Here is a 14,087-nt window from a genome sequence, read left to right as displayed (position 1 = left end):
AAAGCATTAAAAAATACGTGCAAAGAGGTTCAGATCTGAACATATAGATTGTTTTGCTGGAATCCCAAAGTGCTAAATGGTTTTGACTTTCCGGGTTCACCCAAAAGTGAAACGCAATTCATCCAGAGATGTTTTGATCGCTACATATTGCTTGACATTTCATTTGTCACGTACAGTAACCTTGGTCGATTAATGCAAAATGTGGGAACAACGGCGGTGACATTTACGGGTACCTGAGCACACACGCTATTAAAGCCCGGCAGCAGTTCGTTTCAATATGTCGTCAAATATTCAGAGGTGTTATTAAACAAAAAACCCCAGAGCAGACACAACACATCGACAGTTCTTGTTATCGAATCGGCCTTGTTCGCCGTCTCTGACATTTCCCCTGACTGCAGCCGTGTGTTCACACATTAGAGCGTCCAGTCAACCAAAAAACACCCAGAGATACACACTTACACTAAACACATTACAGCAGATACGATTGTAGCTTGGCTAGCTTATTTGGGCAGGTTGGCTGAAGCTACAACTCTAAAATGTGTGTAACTTTCTGATGTTAAAGTGTGTAAAGTTATAATGTAGAATCTACTGTAGAACTAGATTTGATTTTCTGAAAAACTTTGTGTTCTAAAGTGATTTTGGAAAGATTGTTTTTATTCATTTTATTTATTTATTTATTATTACCACTTAACTGTACTATGGTAATATTGTGGCTTTTCAGACATGGTTTATTTGTACGTGTACCATGGAAATACCCTTTTTTCGCACTTGTAGCTTGGTAATATAATGATATTCCTTGAAAATCCTGGGAATATATTAATACCATAGTATATGAATATGGTAATCATTCAAGCACTTGGAAAAAGTATTATATTATAGTTTATAAAATAATATATATATATATATATATATGTGTGTGTTATATTACAGTGTAATCTGGACATTTACCATGGTACTCATGGTATGTACATTATAGTACCGTGGTATATACCAATTTGTGTTTTAAATATTATTTATTTATATATTATTTTTATTTCATAAATAATATATTTTTACAAATATTTTATTATATTATATATTTTATAAAATATTATAAATTAAACTATTACTTTAGTATGCTATTATAGTATTTATTAATATTTTTTGAATTATCCTTTATTTTTATATTTTCTTTTCTTTTTAGTAATTGTATGTGCTGCTATCATTTTATGATGTATAATATTTATATTTAGCCTTACATTTATATTTATTTTAGTTTTAGTAATTTCATGTGCTGCTATCATTTTATTATTTATAATATTTAAATTTAGCCTTATATTTATTTGTATTCAGTTTTAGCTGAAGTCATTTTGGGTTGGCTTAGACTTATTTTATTTCAGTAAGATGTCAAGGTAAAAAAAAAATGTACAAGGTTTTAAGTTCAAGTTTTTCAATTAATGAAAATATTTGGTTTGAACAATAACAGATAAAATTATATTATAACATTATAAAATGACATAATTTTGTGTATATAAAATTATTAAGTCATATATAATTTAAAATTAGCAAAACACAATATTCTAGGTTAATTCTATGATTTTTAAACATAATATCATTTCATTTAAATATAAATACAAATTTAAATTATAAATTGGAACTTTAAAAATATGTATAATTTTATCTAGCAGATTTGTACAGTATTGTATAAAGATATTAAAAGTAAATCTTATACCGTCACTGTTCCCTGTCTTAGTACTGTTTTATATGAGATTTTCACCACAACTGTCTTTGTTTTTGTTTTTAAACGAAACACTTTTGTTTATAGCACAAAAACAGCCATCTGACAGGCCTGTGTTATCATTCATCATGTTTTGCGTGAATTTATTCCATGTTTCTGCCTGTGATATATGAGCTATCATGCGTAAAGGAAACACTATTAATGTGTGTTCCAGTCAGACGCTGCTGTAATGAATCACTTTCACTCTGCGTTGTCTCAGCGTAACAACAAAGCACTTTCACAACTCGCACAATTAATCAGGGCCACAGTGTGTGCTAGTAATTGCCTGGATTTATCTCTGCCATAGCTGTCTGTCAGAAGCGAAAATATCCCCATGCTCTTGACAGTAAAAAAGTGTGTGTGTTTAGTCTGCATTCACACAAAGACGGGATGACGGCGAGGAGAAAACCGTGAAAATTCCAGCCTTGACTGAAGCTTGTCGATGTGATATCTCTATACCTGAACCACTGCTTTCATATTCAGTTGAATAGTGTTTGCATATAGACTATTTGATGCCATTTTTGTCTCAGGAAACAAGGTAAAGCACTCCTCTTTGCATCAGCGTGACTTAACCGCAATACAAAAATAAGTTGAGCAAAATCATGGCCATATATTGGCTCAAAATGAGTAATGAAGCCACACAGCTCTGAACTGTAGGCCTGTGAGGTCTATGAATGAAGGCTCCGGAAAGGGCTGGGTGAAGGTCATCTGAAGGTCACATCCTTCCTCGGGGGAAGTGACCCGAAACCGCGTGAATGAATTTGAGGAGCACACAGGAAGAGATCCGATGCCCAAGGCAAAGTCACACATACTGGGAATGTAATAAAGGAATGAGACGATGAACCTCAATTTATCTGCTGGCTTTATGAATATCATATATTTCTAAAAGTTATATTTAAAAATGAAAAAATATGTGTTTATACAGTATATGCAATTGGAAGAGAGGAAAAGATTTCATATGAAAAATCCATTTTCATTTTATTTTTTTCATTTATTTTTAAGGGGAAAAAATATATAATTCAATAAATATTATGGCAACATCAACAAAAACAGACATACATGGACTTCAACACACAGAAGGCATTAAAAAAAAATTACAGACATCCTACATTAGGAAACTGTTTGTTTTTGTTTTTTAACAGCAACTACACATTTCTGAACATTTACACACACCAAAACTGTTTAATACTGCCTATGGGAAAACAAATCGAGGAAATGCTCTCGGACCCGTTAAAAACGAATGTAAAAAAGACTGTTTTTGTTTGTTTTGCGCAAGTTTTAACGAAAAGTGCAACTACAAACATGCAGCAAAAGAGACTTTGCAGCTAGCTTCAAACTTCTGAAGATTTATTTTGAGAAACTTTTAGCACTACAAAAGGTGAGACGCATTTTTTTTTTCCACGGCTCTGCAAGGCAATACACAGTCGCAACAAATGTTTTTTTTTGTTGTTTTGAAAGAGAAAGAATGTCCATTAGTCATTTTTGGCAATCCTCTCGCATGTGTTCAGAAGCTGACTGCATAGTTTAGTAGAGAGAGGAGAGAATGTTTTTTGAAAACCTTTTTTTTTTTCCTTGACTGGGCAGACAGAAGTGCAGATTTAATATGACCTTGAATTTAATCGGTTATTATTTCAACAATTGTGCCTAAACAAAATTTCACAGATGTCAGAAAAGGCACAAATGTTCATGTAACATTTTACTGATAAAGACGCTTTACAATAAAAAGCTAGTTTTGTGCTATTTTAATAGTGTTAATATTATTTGTTACGGCAATAGTGATGTTATTCTAACGCAGCATTCACACTGACAGAAATGAAAATCGCTGGACGTCACCAACTCGAGTCGTTATACTATTGGTTTCTAATATAAAGTTGAACTCTAAGCAGTCTGGCCTCAAATCACCAACCCTCATTGCAAATTAATGACTTCCAGGTGCTTTGTCACTGCAAATGGCTGTCAGTGTGAATGCCCCTTCAGGGATAAACCCAATGCAGATGAATACTAAATGGTTAGGTCAATTCTCAAAGGTCGTATTTGCACTTCCATATACCTGGTCTATAAAGAGAAGCGGAACCATGTTCTTACAGAACCGTGAAAGAAATTGTCATTGATCCACCGAAAGCACTCAAATACACATCCATCATGCACTTCAGAAATTCAAACATTGAGTCATCCGACTTGAAAACCTTCCAGTTCTTTGGTTTTTCTTTTTCTGAATCCTAATGAGCCGTAATGTGATTATGAGGAGTTCTGCAGAAAACGGTTCGAGTTCAAATATACCAGCGGCGTATCCATGGTGACAGTTTTAGCTGAGCTTAGCATAAGAAAAACCACGCACACACACAAACTCGTGCTCTTGGTCTACAGAAGGAACAAAACAGACAAGAGGAGGATTGAAGGAGGAAGTGATCCGTAGCCACAGTGATACGCTCTCGTTTCATATCCTCGTTTAGCTGTACGGACTCGAAAAGAAAGAAGCGAGAGTTGTCTTTATCCGAAATTTCGCCATTTTGGAAGTCATCTTCCCCTTCGCTGTTCCGCCGTGTGACTGTTAATGCCAACCGAAACGTGCATCTTTTAAAAATAACTGCAAGCCAAAGCTCAACGGAACTCTGGACTCCATGGTTCTGTGATTCTACTTCCTCCTTCCTTTCCTGCAGGAGAAGCTTTCGGAAGGAATCCTCTAAAGAGGAAGCAGCTTCACGTCCAGGAGCAGGAAGGAAGGCCTCTTATTGGCTGAGAGGGTGGTGACATCCTCCTGCTGAGTGGCTAAGTTTTAGGAGAGATGGTTGGGGACGTTATATGGGTTTACGTCCGCAAGCTAGCCAAGTTCTGGTAACAAGAATTGGAACCCTCAAACTGGAGAGACCTTCAGGGACATCGTGCAAACACTCCCGCTCTCCACCTTTGCTTCCTTGCTTCCACAGTCCGCCCTCACCGTTTCCCAGAATGAATCTTTCCCCCAGAACGCCTTTCATTACATTACTGTGCAACTCTTCGCTTTGTCTTTGCGTAGGTCTGTTGCGACGGCAGCTAGGTCTGGTCGACTGGGCATATGCGAGATGCGTTTGGTGGAGCGTGACGATTTGTTGCGCTTGATGTTTTTGTTGTTCTTATTTACGCAAGCCAACGTTGCCACATGGAAAATGTCCCGCACGCTGTTTTCTGACTGCACTGCAGAGCATTCGATGTAAGGTGCGGATATCTGCTTAGCCATAGCTGAACCCTAAAAGAGAAAGAGAGGATAATGAGTTTTGTTATGAAACAAAACCAACAATTAGCAGTAAATAATCACGATTTGCGGTCTGTCTAAGTGTTACGAATACCACTTGCAATTTAATCAGAAATAAGTTTAGCTTTGTGCTCAGGAAGATTTTGCTCTCTATCACTCAGACATTTAATGCATGGATCAGATTAGTAACCTTAACCATTGCAATGTTGCCGAACTGCCCTTGCCGATAAGCATAATTACTGGTAAAGTAATAAGATGGGTGTTAGATATCAAGCCAAAGTTGAGTGTCTCACTGGCGTCCATTTCAAAAGCAGTTTATGAGAACCCCTCACCTGATCATACGACACCGGTGTCTGTCTGTGATTGGACAGCTCCACTAAAGTCGTGAGGTCCGTTCTAAGGTCTGACTTGCATCCGACGAGCAGCATCTTTGTGTTGGGACAGAATTCCTGGATCTCCCCTTTCCACTGTGAGAGAAAGAGACAAAACCAAAAGGGAAAGATGAAACCAACTGGCCTTGATCCATCCCTGTCTGAGAGAGGACAAAAGACAAGAACAAGTGTTTCCTCTTCCAATTCTCTAAGCATATCACGTTTCATCCCATCCCTTTTTTTCACGAGCACAAAAGTATTAAGCTTCCTTGCTGTAGGTAAGGGACATGCTTCCTGCCAGTATAAAGCTTGCACTGTCATTACTGCTTTTCAGGGTGTGTGCATCTTCCGAACATTGCTTCAGGTGATCTGCATTCCAGTCCTTCCCAAACAAAGCATTTTATTTGTCAGTGTGGCATTAAATCACCTGATTTAATCTGGCGGGAAACAAGCAGGTACAATAGACTCAAACGATTGTTCACACAGGCACCCTACATTCCCTTGTTCCCATGATCTTTTTGTGCTCACATTTGGCTCCCAGAGGCCTCAGTCCAACACTAGCTTGTTCCACCAGGTACTCACGTGTAGCCTGATCGTATTTCAGATTCTGTGACCTAGATCGCAACAGTTTTAAGACAATCCACCCAGCTGAATTTCCACTCACATGGTCTAGTTAATGCCAGCATAATACTATCAAACCAGGGGCCCACCCTAACCGAGTGAAACAGAGCCACAGGCCATTCCACACACCTGTCCCCAGACTGAAAGTCTACCAGAAGATATTCAACCCTGCTGAACAAATGATGACTTTATTGGGATGCAACAAAGAGTGAAGAGATCACAAAGGATTTGTAGAAGTATTTCTCTGAATCACAGGCAAGGCATTTAACAGCCAATTAGACTGTCAGGAACCAGATTGGTCAAGCCTATAGTTTGATATCCAAGAAACTCCCAAAATATAGTGCATCACACCCGTATTCTGCCCCAGGCGTTAGCAGTTTAGACAATTTTTTTATTTATTTCAAACATCAAAAACTGTAACATAATGGTACCTCCTATCAAGATTCTCAGGTGTTCCTTTTGGAGCCCTGTTTTGGATTGGTTGATGGGAATGCTGTTAAACACCCCAACCTCTCCAACACTAAAATCAGATTGTTTGAATGGAATGTTGTTCAAGACTCCAATCCCAGTCCTAAAATCTAGTTGGTTGAAGGGAATCTTGTTCAAAACCCCAACCCCAGTGCTTAAATCTTATTAGCTGAGGTGAATGTTGTTCAAAGCCCAACCCCAGTCCCATATTCTGACTGGTTGATGGGAATATTGTTCAAAAACACAACCCCAGTCCTAAAATCTGATTGGTTGATGGAATGTTCTTCAAAACCCCAACCCCAGTCATACAACTAATTGGTTGATACAGATGTTCACCAAGACACCAAGTCCAAACAAAGAATTTTGTTTTACTTGTTTAAGTGTGTTGAATCAGTTATTACAGATTGGGAAAATGTTCACCTTCTTTAGGACGCTGTCCAGGGTCTCTGGTCGGCTGATGTCAAAGCATATGATGACGGCATCGGAGTCTGGATATGAAAGCGGCCTGACATTGTCATAATACGGGGAGCCTGGAAGACAAAATGTGGATTTGTCAGGAAGAGCAAAGGTAATTTTAACATTAGCAACAAGAAAAGGATAGTGGATCTCTCTGGAGGGCTGTCAATATATTACTTAACCTCATTTAACTTTCACTCTGTGACACTGTATAGCAAGTAATTTGAAATCACTCATACATTTTTTAACTACTGAAGCCCCTTTTTCAGACATATTAAACATTAAACTTTTACACATTAATGCACACTTTTGCTTTCAGAAGAAATAAAGCTTTTAAATAGGTTTTTATTTATATATTATATATATATATATATATATATATATATATATATATATATATATATATATATATATATATATATATATATATATATATAAATATCAGCAAACAGAACACTTCCAGTTCTCTGTCACTGGTGCAATGCTAAATGATGATTTACACAAACACAAGACGATTCTTCAAATGTCTAGATCAAATAAAAATCCTGACGCTTGCCTTAGCAAACACTGCTAATAACTAGACCCCTAGCCAGATGTTGCATTTCCTTCCCGGCTAAAACTCTGGAGATGTTTTTCTTTTGTGAGGACGGTACAGTCCAGGATTTACTCTGACAGAACGAAGCATTCCCACCCACCACTAACTCTGTCAGACACGGTATGTACAATCCACACAGGACAAACACATTTATTATGTGCCAGATTCCAGGACAGGGGTGATGTTTATGAGAGAGAGAGAGAGAGAGAGAGAGAGAGAGAGGCAGAGGGAAGGGAGGGTTCTTTAGTTTGACACAATGATAATTCCCAGTGCCAGAAGTTAAGTAGAAAAATGTGAAGTTGAAAACACATGAAGCCGCAGGACTTACAGCTCAGGTTTCAACCACAGCTACAGGCCAAAGAACGAACAACAACGTTTTTACTGGTTTTTTTTTTTACGGTTAATCATTTAAATTCTAATTTGTAATGTAAACATTACATCTGTATGTCGACCTAATAATGAAACGTTTTTGTGTTATTTTAGTGTTTACTTTGTTTATGTTGTTGTTGCTGCTGTTGTTGTTGTTTTTTTTCTTAGTGTGGCCTTCTGCCTTTTCAGAGAGACACACAATATATGCACACACACGCACACACACACACACACACACACGTTTGTTTTTGTGAAAAGTGGGTTCATCCCATAGGAGTAATGATTTTTATACTGTACAAACTGTATATTCTATAGCCCTTCACCAACCCTGCTGTTTGTGTGTGTTTGTGTAAGTAATAGCTAACTGGAGCGACACACACACACACACAGACACACTTGTGGAACACCATAGCTATCACAACTCACACACACACACACACACCACATTCCATAATGTGTGTGTGTGTGCGTGTGTGTGTGAAGGATACTGACAGCTGATGGATTCCCCAAGTGTTCAAATGTTTCTCTAAACATGTGGTGACCATGCTAATGCACACACACAGTAAAGAATTCTTAGCCACTGGTGTTTTTGGCTTGGATCCCGCAATGTCTTCCCAATCTACATCAAAACAAAGCAATAAACAGACAGGATTCTCTGCAAAGTACATTTAACCCCTAAGCTATGCTATGAAATCATTTGATGCTGATCGGTTTTTAAAAAACTGCTAACACGCCATTACAACTTTTACAAAAAGGCCTTTAAGAACTCTGCTGAATTTAATTTCCTTCTTGACTAACAAGGTAAGAATGATTTCAGAGAACATAACGGTTCACATGCCGCTTTTTTTCCCCTGGTGTCCCACCGCACAATAGCTGCTTTGTGGAGTACCAGAGCAAACCTTTCCTCACAGGAATGTGAGGCATGCAGGCCCAAATCGTTGAGGTTAGAAATATGATCCGGCTGACATTAGTTGACCAGCTTTAAGGAGTGGGTCTGAGAGAGCCTTTCCCAGCAAGGGCCCATTGAAATGAGCCCGGGAACGTTTTGTTTTCAGGGGTCAGCTGATACTGAGGTCTCCCCTTGCTGATAATAGTCAAGGGTTGGATTAAAGAGGATGGATAGCAATGTCTTAGTTCAGGACTTTAAAGAGACATGCAATAGCTGAATGATAATTATTAACAGAATAATTGAATAATGTGAATGTACAAACAAGACTAAGAACTCGTGTATTAGCAAACACTTAATTTAATTAATAATTATATAAATAATTAATTTATAATTTAACTTCTAAAAAGAAACTAGATTTGACATATTGCAAAGAAGGGTGGTACTTTTCCTGTGCAAAACTTGGCAATGAAAGTGTTATCTTATTGGCCAAAGTCAAAGAGCCCATCCATACCCTAAATCTCTAAGATATTTTACTAGTAGTGATTCTTTAAACATAAATGGCCACTTTTCAAGATCCAATCAAATTTCAAGCCACACACATTCCATTATTTCCCCATTCACTTGGCAATGAAAGTGTTATCTTGAAAGTGCCCAACCATAGCCTAAATCTCTAAGATATATTTGACTAGCAGTGATTCTTGGACATAAATGGCCACATTCCATTATTTCCCCATTCACTAGCTTGTTTCAATTTAAAAGGCATCACATTGTAGGGTTTAAAGCATAACGTTTCTGTAAGGAAATACCTATTCCAGCTTTCAGCCCACAACCTCAGCAATCTGATCAAGAAGTCTGATAAAAAAATTCAGCTGCAAACAAGTGACATCTTAGAAGGTCATCCTATCAAACTTGCCAATTGAAAGACACCATCCAATCGAACTATGCCATGACAGCATATCCGTCACCAGCCCTAGGGGAGCAAGGAGATAGGACGCTTGAGGAACAATGGGCTGAATTTGGCGATATAATTATCTGAAACGATATGCTTATTGTAAAACTTACAACTCACAAAGGGACAAAAAAGATCCCGAAGCAGAGTGTGCGTATATTGATTGACCATGGTCCGACTGGTGGATAAGGAAGCTTTTGAGACAGGCATGTCAAGATCCTGGCTTCACATCTGCAGGGGGTTTCTGGTCAATAAGTGTCTGGAAGAGTGGAGTTGGGGGAAGGGGGAAGATTCCATGGAGGATCGGCTTTTAGGAGGATATACACACTCATGCTCATGGCCATCGAAAAGATCAGAGAGCATGTGCGCTCTTGTCTCCAGTAGGGTCTTATCCGGACACTTCCCTCTTGTGTATCACATAACACACAATACATGCACATACACACTTGGGTTTCAGATTTAGAAGGACTTACTAAGCCATAGAATCAATATACACAAGACAAGCCTAATGAAACATTCATGCAGCAGAATGGCAGCGGCACTTTGACATTGGAATAATGACCAAAGAATACTCCCGTTTTTCATTGGCGGGAGTGGGAATCGTTTTAACAAACGCAACAATGGGCAACAGTCCTGAAAAGATGGTTGTTACGCAAGGCTTGAGCTCAATCAAAAGTAAAACTAACAAAACGAAAAACAATCGCATTCCCTTCTTTTGTATCGGACACAAAAAGTCTCGGTCGTACCCCTTTCGGAAGCCAACTGTTTAAATTCTGAATGGTACGCATGTACTCTACTGTATCAATGGGTTCCGTGGCAGATCAGTGACGGATGCTGCCAGCTGAATGGTGAATGGGGTCGTGACTCAACAGCTGATTGCTGGACAATGACAGGAGCAGCCAAGCCTTTTGGTTGATGGGGTGGCAGCTGTTGCAAACAAAGCAGCACTATGAAGAGATGCCAAGAAACTATCCATTTGGGCAATTTTGGGAGCAACCCCCGGACGCTTCAGAAACACTCGAGGCAAGGAATTTGAGATTGTTCAAGGGCAAATAACCAAGGTTTCCTAGTCCGCATGTCTCTTTCTCTCATTATCTGGAATGTGCTCAGGTGTGTTCTGAACTTGTTAAACCCTAGACTTAGGCATTTGAGAGGAAAGACCACACACTGGGGAGACCTTGGAGCCTGGCTCTGACACAATAACTTACACTGTAATGAACAGCAGGCTGGAAGCCCACAGCCTGACACAAGCAACTAACTACATATCCAACTGCCAGCATCGGACGGGCGGTCCTGCCCGCAGACGCCCACCTCAGACATCTGTCAGCTGAACACACTCCTGTACCTACATCATGAACCAAACTGAACCACTGTGCATTGAATTATCATCAGATATAGCTCTAGTTTGAGTTTTAAATGGCTCTAGATTGAGGAAACGATTCTCGATTTATGCAATAACTCTAGATTTAGCACTTCCCTGTTCAAAATTCCAGCATATGCTGATTAGGTATGTTTTGAAGCCTGACTGATGGTTTGAGCTGGTTTAAATTGGTACTTAGCTGGTCATCGGCTGGTTTAAACTGTTCCTTAGTTTTTCCATATGCTGTTTTTTTTTCAACAGCGTTGGCTCAAAATTTAGGCAATTACTTCCAGAATCTGATTCAGGAAATTTATCCAGATTGAGCACATGACTCCATAAATGCTGGAATTTTCTTTTCGGATTGTAGCACTAGCTCTAGTTTTAGGGAACAGCTAATAAAACGTAACACCTGGAATTATGATATAGGTTCACATTTATGACGATTCATATTCAGAAAACTGTATACTGAGAGAATTAGAGATTTGACTCTTCATTAGCTCAGTTCTCTAGATCTAGGGCTGATTCTACCATGCAGAAAAAAAAATAGCAAATGTCTTTTTTTGGCAATGTCTGGATTGGTGCTGGTACAGCTAATGTACAAGCATGGCCATGCTGTTCACAAGTATCAAGTTTTGCTGGTTAAGCTAGTTAAGAAGCCTAGACCTCTAGAATACCAACATTGGAAACACAACATAAGCAAGTGACCAGCTGTGCTAGCCTTTCAGCAAGTCAAATTAGCACATGGTTTTTGATTTATGAAATTACTCTTGATTCTAGAAGAAATGGATCCAGATTGAGAATTTAAGAAACTACTTTAGATTTGCAAACCATGCATCTTAGCTGATTTGGTGTTGGTCTGACTTGCCAGGCTGCAAAACATAGCTGGTAAAGTTGATCAAACATCATACCCTAGCTTGATGGCTTAATATATACTGGTGAAGGAAATGTTTAGCACACAGCTTTACATTTCAGACCACACATGGCACCAAACAACCCAAACCCCCAGGTCCAGGTCTGAATGCAGTTTACCCCAGATCATAGCTAAGCTCCAAACAGGCCATCGTCTAAAGCAGTCTGTCTGGCTGGATGCTTTACAGGGCCTGTGATTACCTCCAGACGGCAGGTCTGATCTCACCGGGGCGATCCGAGCGCGAACTCTGGAAACGTACCAATACCCTACACATGGACAGAGTGAGCCAAGACCCCACTCTCATTTGCCTGTGTGGTCACGGCTGTTTGGTTTTGTTGAACGTGTGAATTGCAGCACAACCCCAGCTGTGGCAACAGTTTCGGTTTCATTTGTTTATCCAAAACATGACTTACAGCAACGTTCCATGTGATGCCATCCTAACATTCTTTAAAAGTGAGGTGTCCATGGATCATATTCCACAGATGGGTGGAGTGAGAGAGAGTGTATTAGCAGGGTGTGTGTGTGTGATTAAATGCTTGGCAGGCTCTTGTACTGACTCAATAACCGAGAATCGCTTAACTGCTCAGAAAATGAAAGAAAAGCTATTAAACAAACCCAGATTTCCCTTCAGGCATAAACATGAGAGCTAGCAATCACATCATTACCCTGTACAACACACTGATGCATCACAATAATGAAGTGTTCACTGGATCTATGAAAAATGACAACAAGTCTGGACATGTTTTGGACCAATAGCATGTAAATGAGCTAAACCCACATAAAAGATACTAAATTAAGAGCAAAAATCATTTCATAGGTCAAATTCTAAATATATATCATTTGTGACAAAGCTTGCATTTACTTACTGCATTTTATATTAACAGCCATTAAATTACTCTTTATATGCATATACTCTTTATGCATATCAATTTAACTATTTATAGCTACTGAAGGGAATTATCTTTTCTGTTCTCAAACTCATTTTTATACATCCATTAATACATTAAACACCAGCCAAAACTAAAGAAAAAGAAAAACGCTTTAATTCAGCATTAATACATTGATGCGGGAAAATACATATAGCAATATAGACCAAGCATTACATGCAGCACTCAGTTTTATAAAATATATAACAAGGAGTCCAAGTTCTGGCTCTCTATCCACCCCCAAAGGGTCACGAGAAATGGTGAAGACCCATACTTATTTAGTGTAAACGCAATATATTTGCACTATAAAAAGCAATTAATACTAAAATATCCAGATGCATGTAGCACAAATACATAATTTGAGACTCACCTGAGGTGTCCCACAGGCTGAGCTCTATTCTTTGCTTGTCAATCTCAAAACTTGCTGTGTAATTCTCAAACACAGTGGGTACATAATTCTGGGGGGGGGGGGGGGGCACATGAAGGAAGATTGCAAATATTATTAAACAGGTCTATTTTAAGAGATTTAAGTGTAAAAATGAACGCACATGCTACAGAACTAAAGCCAATATCGTAAAGCGCAGTTGCGCATCCAGCTGGGTTTTACCCATCTCACCTCTGGGAAACAGTCCTTGGCAAAAACGTGGAGCAGAGCGGTTTTCCCACATTGACTGTCCCCCACGACCACGATCTTACATTTGAGGCTCTGACTCGGATCCATACCGGGCTGAAGGGACAGTTTCTGTATAGATCTTCTCTCCTTCATTGATTGTCTTTACGCGCAAGTCCGCAGAGGCGCACAACGGAGAAGACGGGCACAAACGCACTTTCTGTAATCACTCTGGAAAGGGTGCGGATTCCCTCTGCCCGTGTCCTGATCTTTCTCTCTCTCTCCCTCTCCTGCAAGAATATATATCAACTGCTTGAATTCCAGCCCTCTCACTTTTAGGGTATGTGCTGTGTTTTATATGAGCCCGGTGAACCAATGGCTGTCCTTGAAGACACCCAGGGATCCTCCCCTTTCCTTCAGTAGGGAGAGGGAAAGAGCGCCCCCTACAGACCTTAATAAAGATGACTTTGCTTCTAGCGCTATGAAACTCAAAGTTCCAAATAAATAAATAAATAAACTTAGTAAACTGTAATAGACCTACATTTTAAATACAAATACTGTATATTATGAAATGT

The 14,087-nt window shown here is 39.0% G+C and overlaps 1 protein-coding gene across 1 annotated transcript; it reads right to left on the bottom strand.

Annotated features, from left to right (window-relative positions):
• Positions 1-4,437: 4,437 nt before the first annotated feature.
• On the bottom strand, positions 4,438-13,824 carry LOC113039461 (rho-related GTP-binding protein RhoE). The gene is made up of 5 exons (XM_026197346.1): positions 13,519-13,824; positions 13,273-13,360; positions 6,869-6,978; positions 5,321-5,455; positions 4,438-4,982 (listed from the first exon to the last, which is right to left on the bottom strand). The coding sequence occupies exons 1-5, from the start codon at positions 13,666-13,668 to the stop codon at positions 4,734-4,736; spliced, it is 732 nt and encodes a 243-aa protein (XP_026053131.1). The 5' UTR covers positions 13,669-13,824; the 3' UTR covers positions 4,438-4,733.
• Between the last annotated feature and the right edge of the window lie 263 nt (positions 13,825-14,087).

Source organism: Carassius auratus, chromosome 22, assembly GCF_003368295.1.
Source record: "Carassius auratus strain Wakin chromosome 22, ASM336829v1, whole genome shotgun sequence".
NCBI lineage: Eukaryota > Metazoa > Chordata > Actinopteri > Cypriniformes > Cyprinidae > Carassius > Carassius auratus.
Note: the sequence above shows the minus strand (reverse complement) of the source record. Positions and strands in the feature narration are given on the sequence as shown.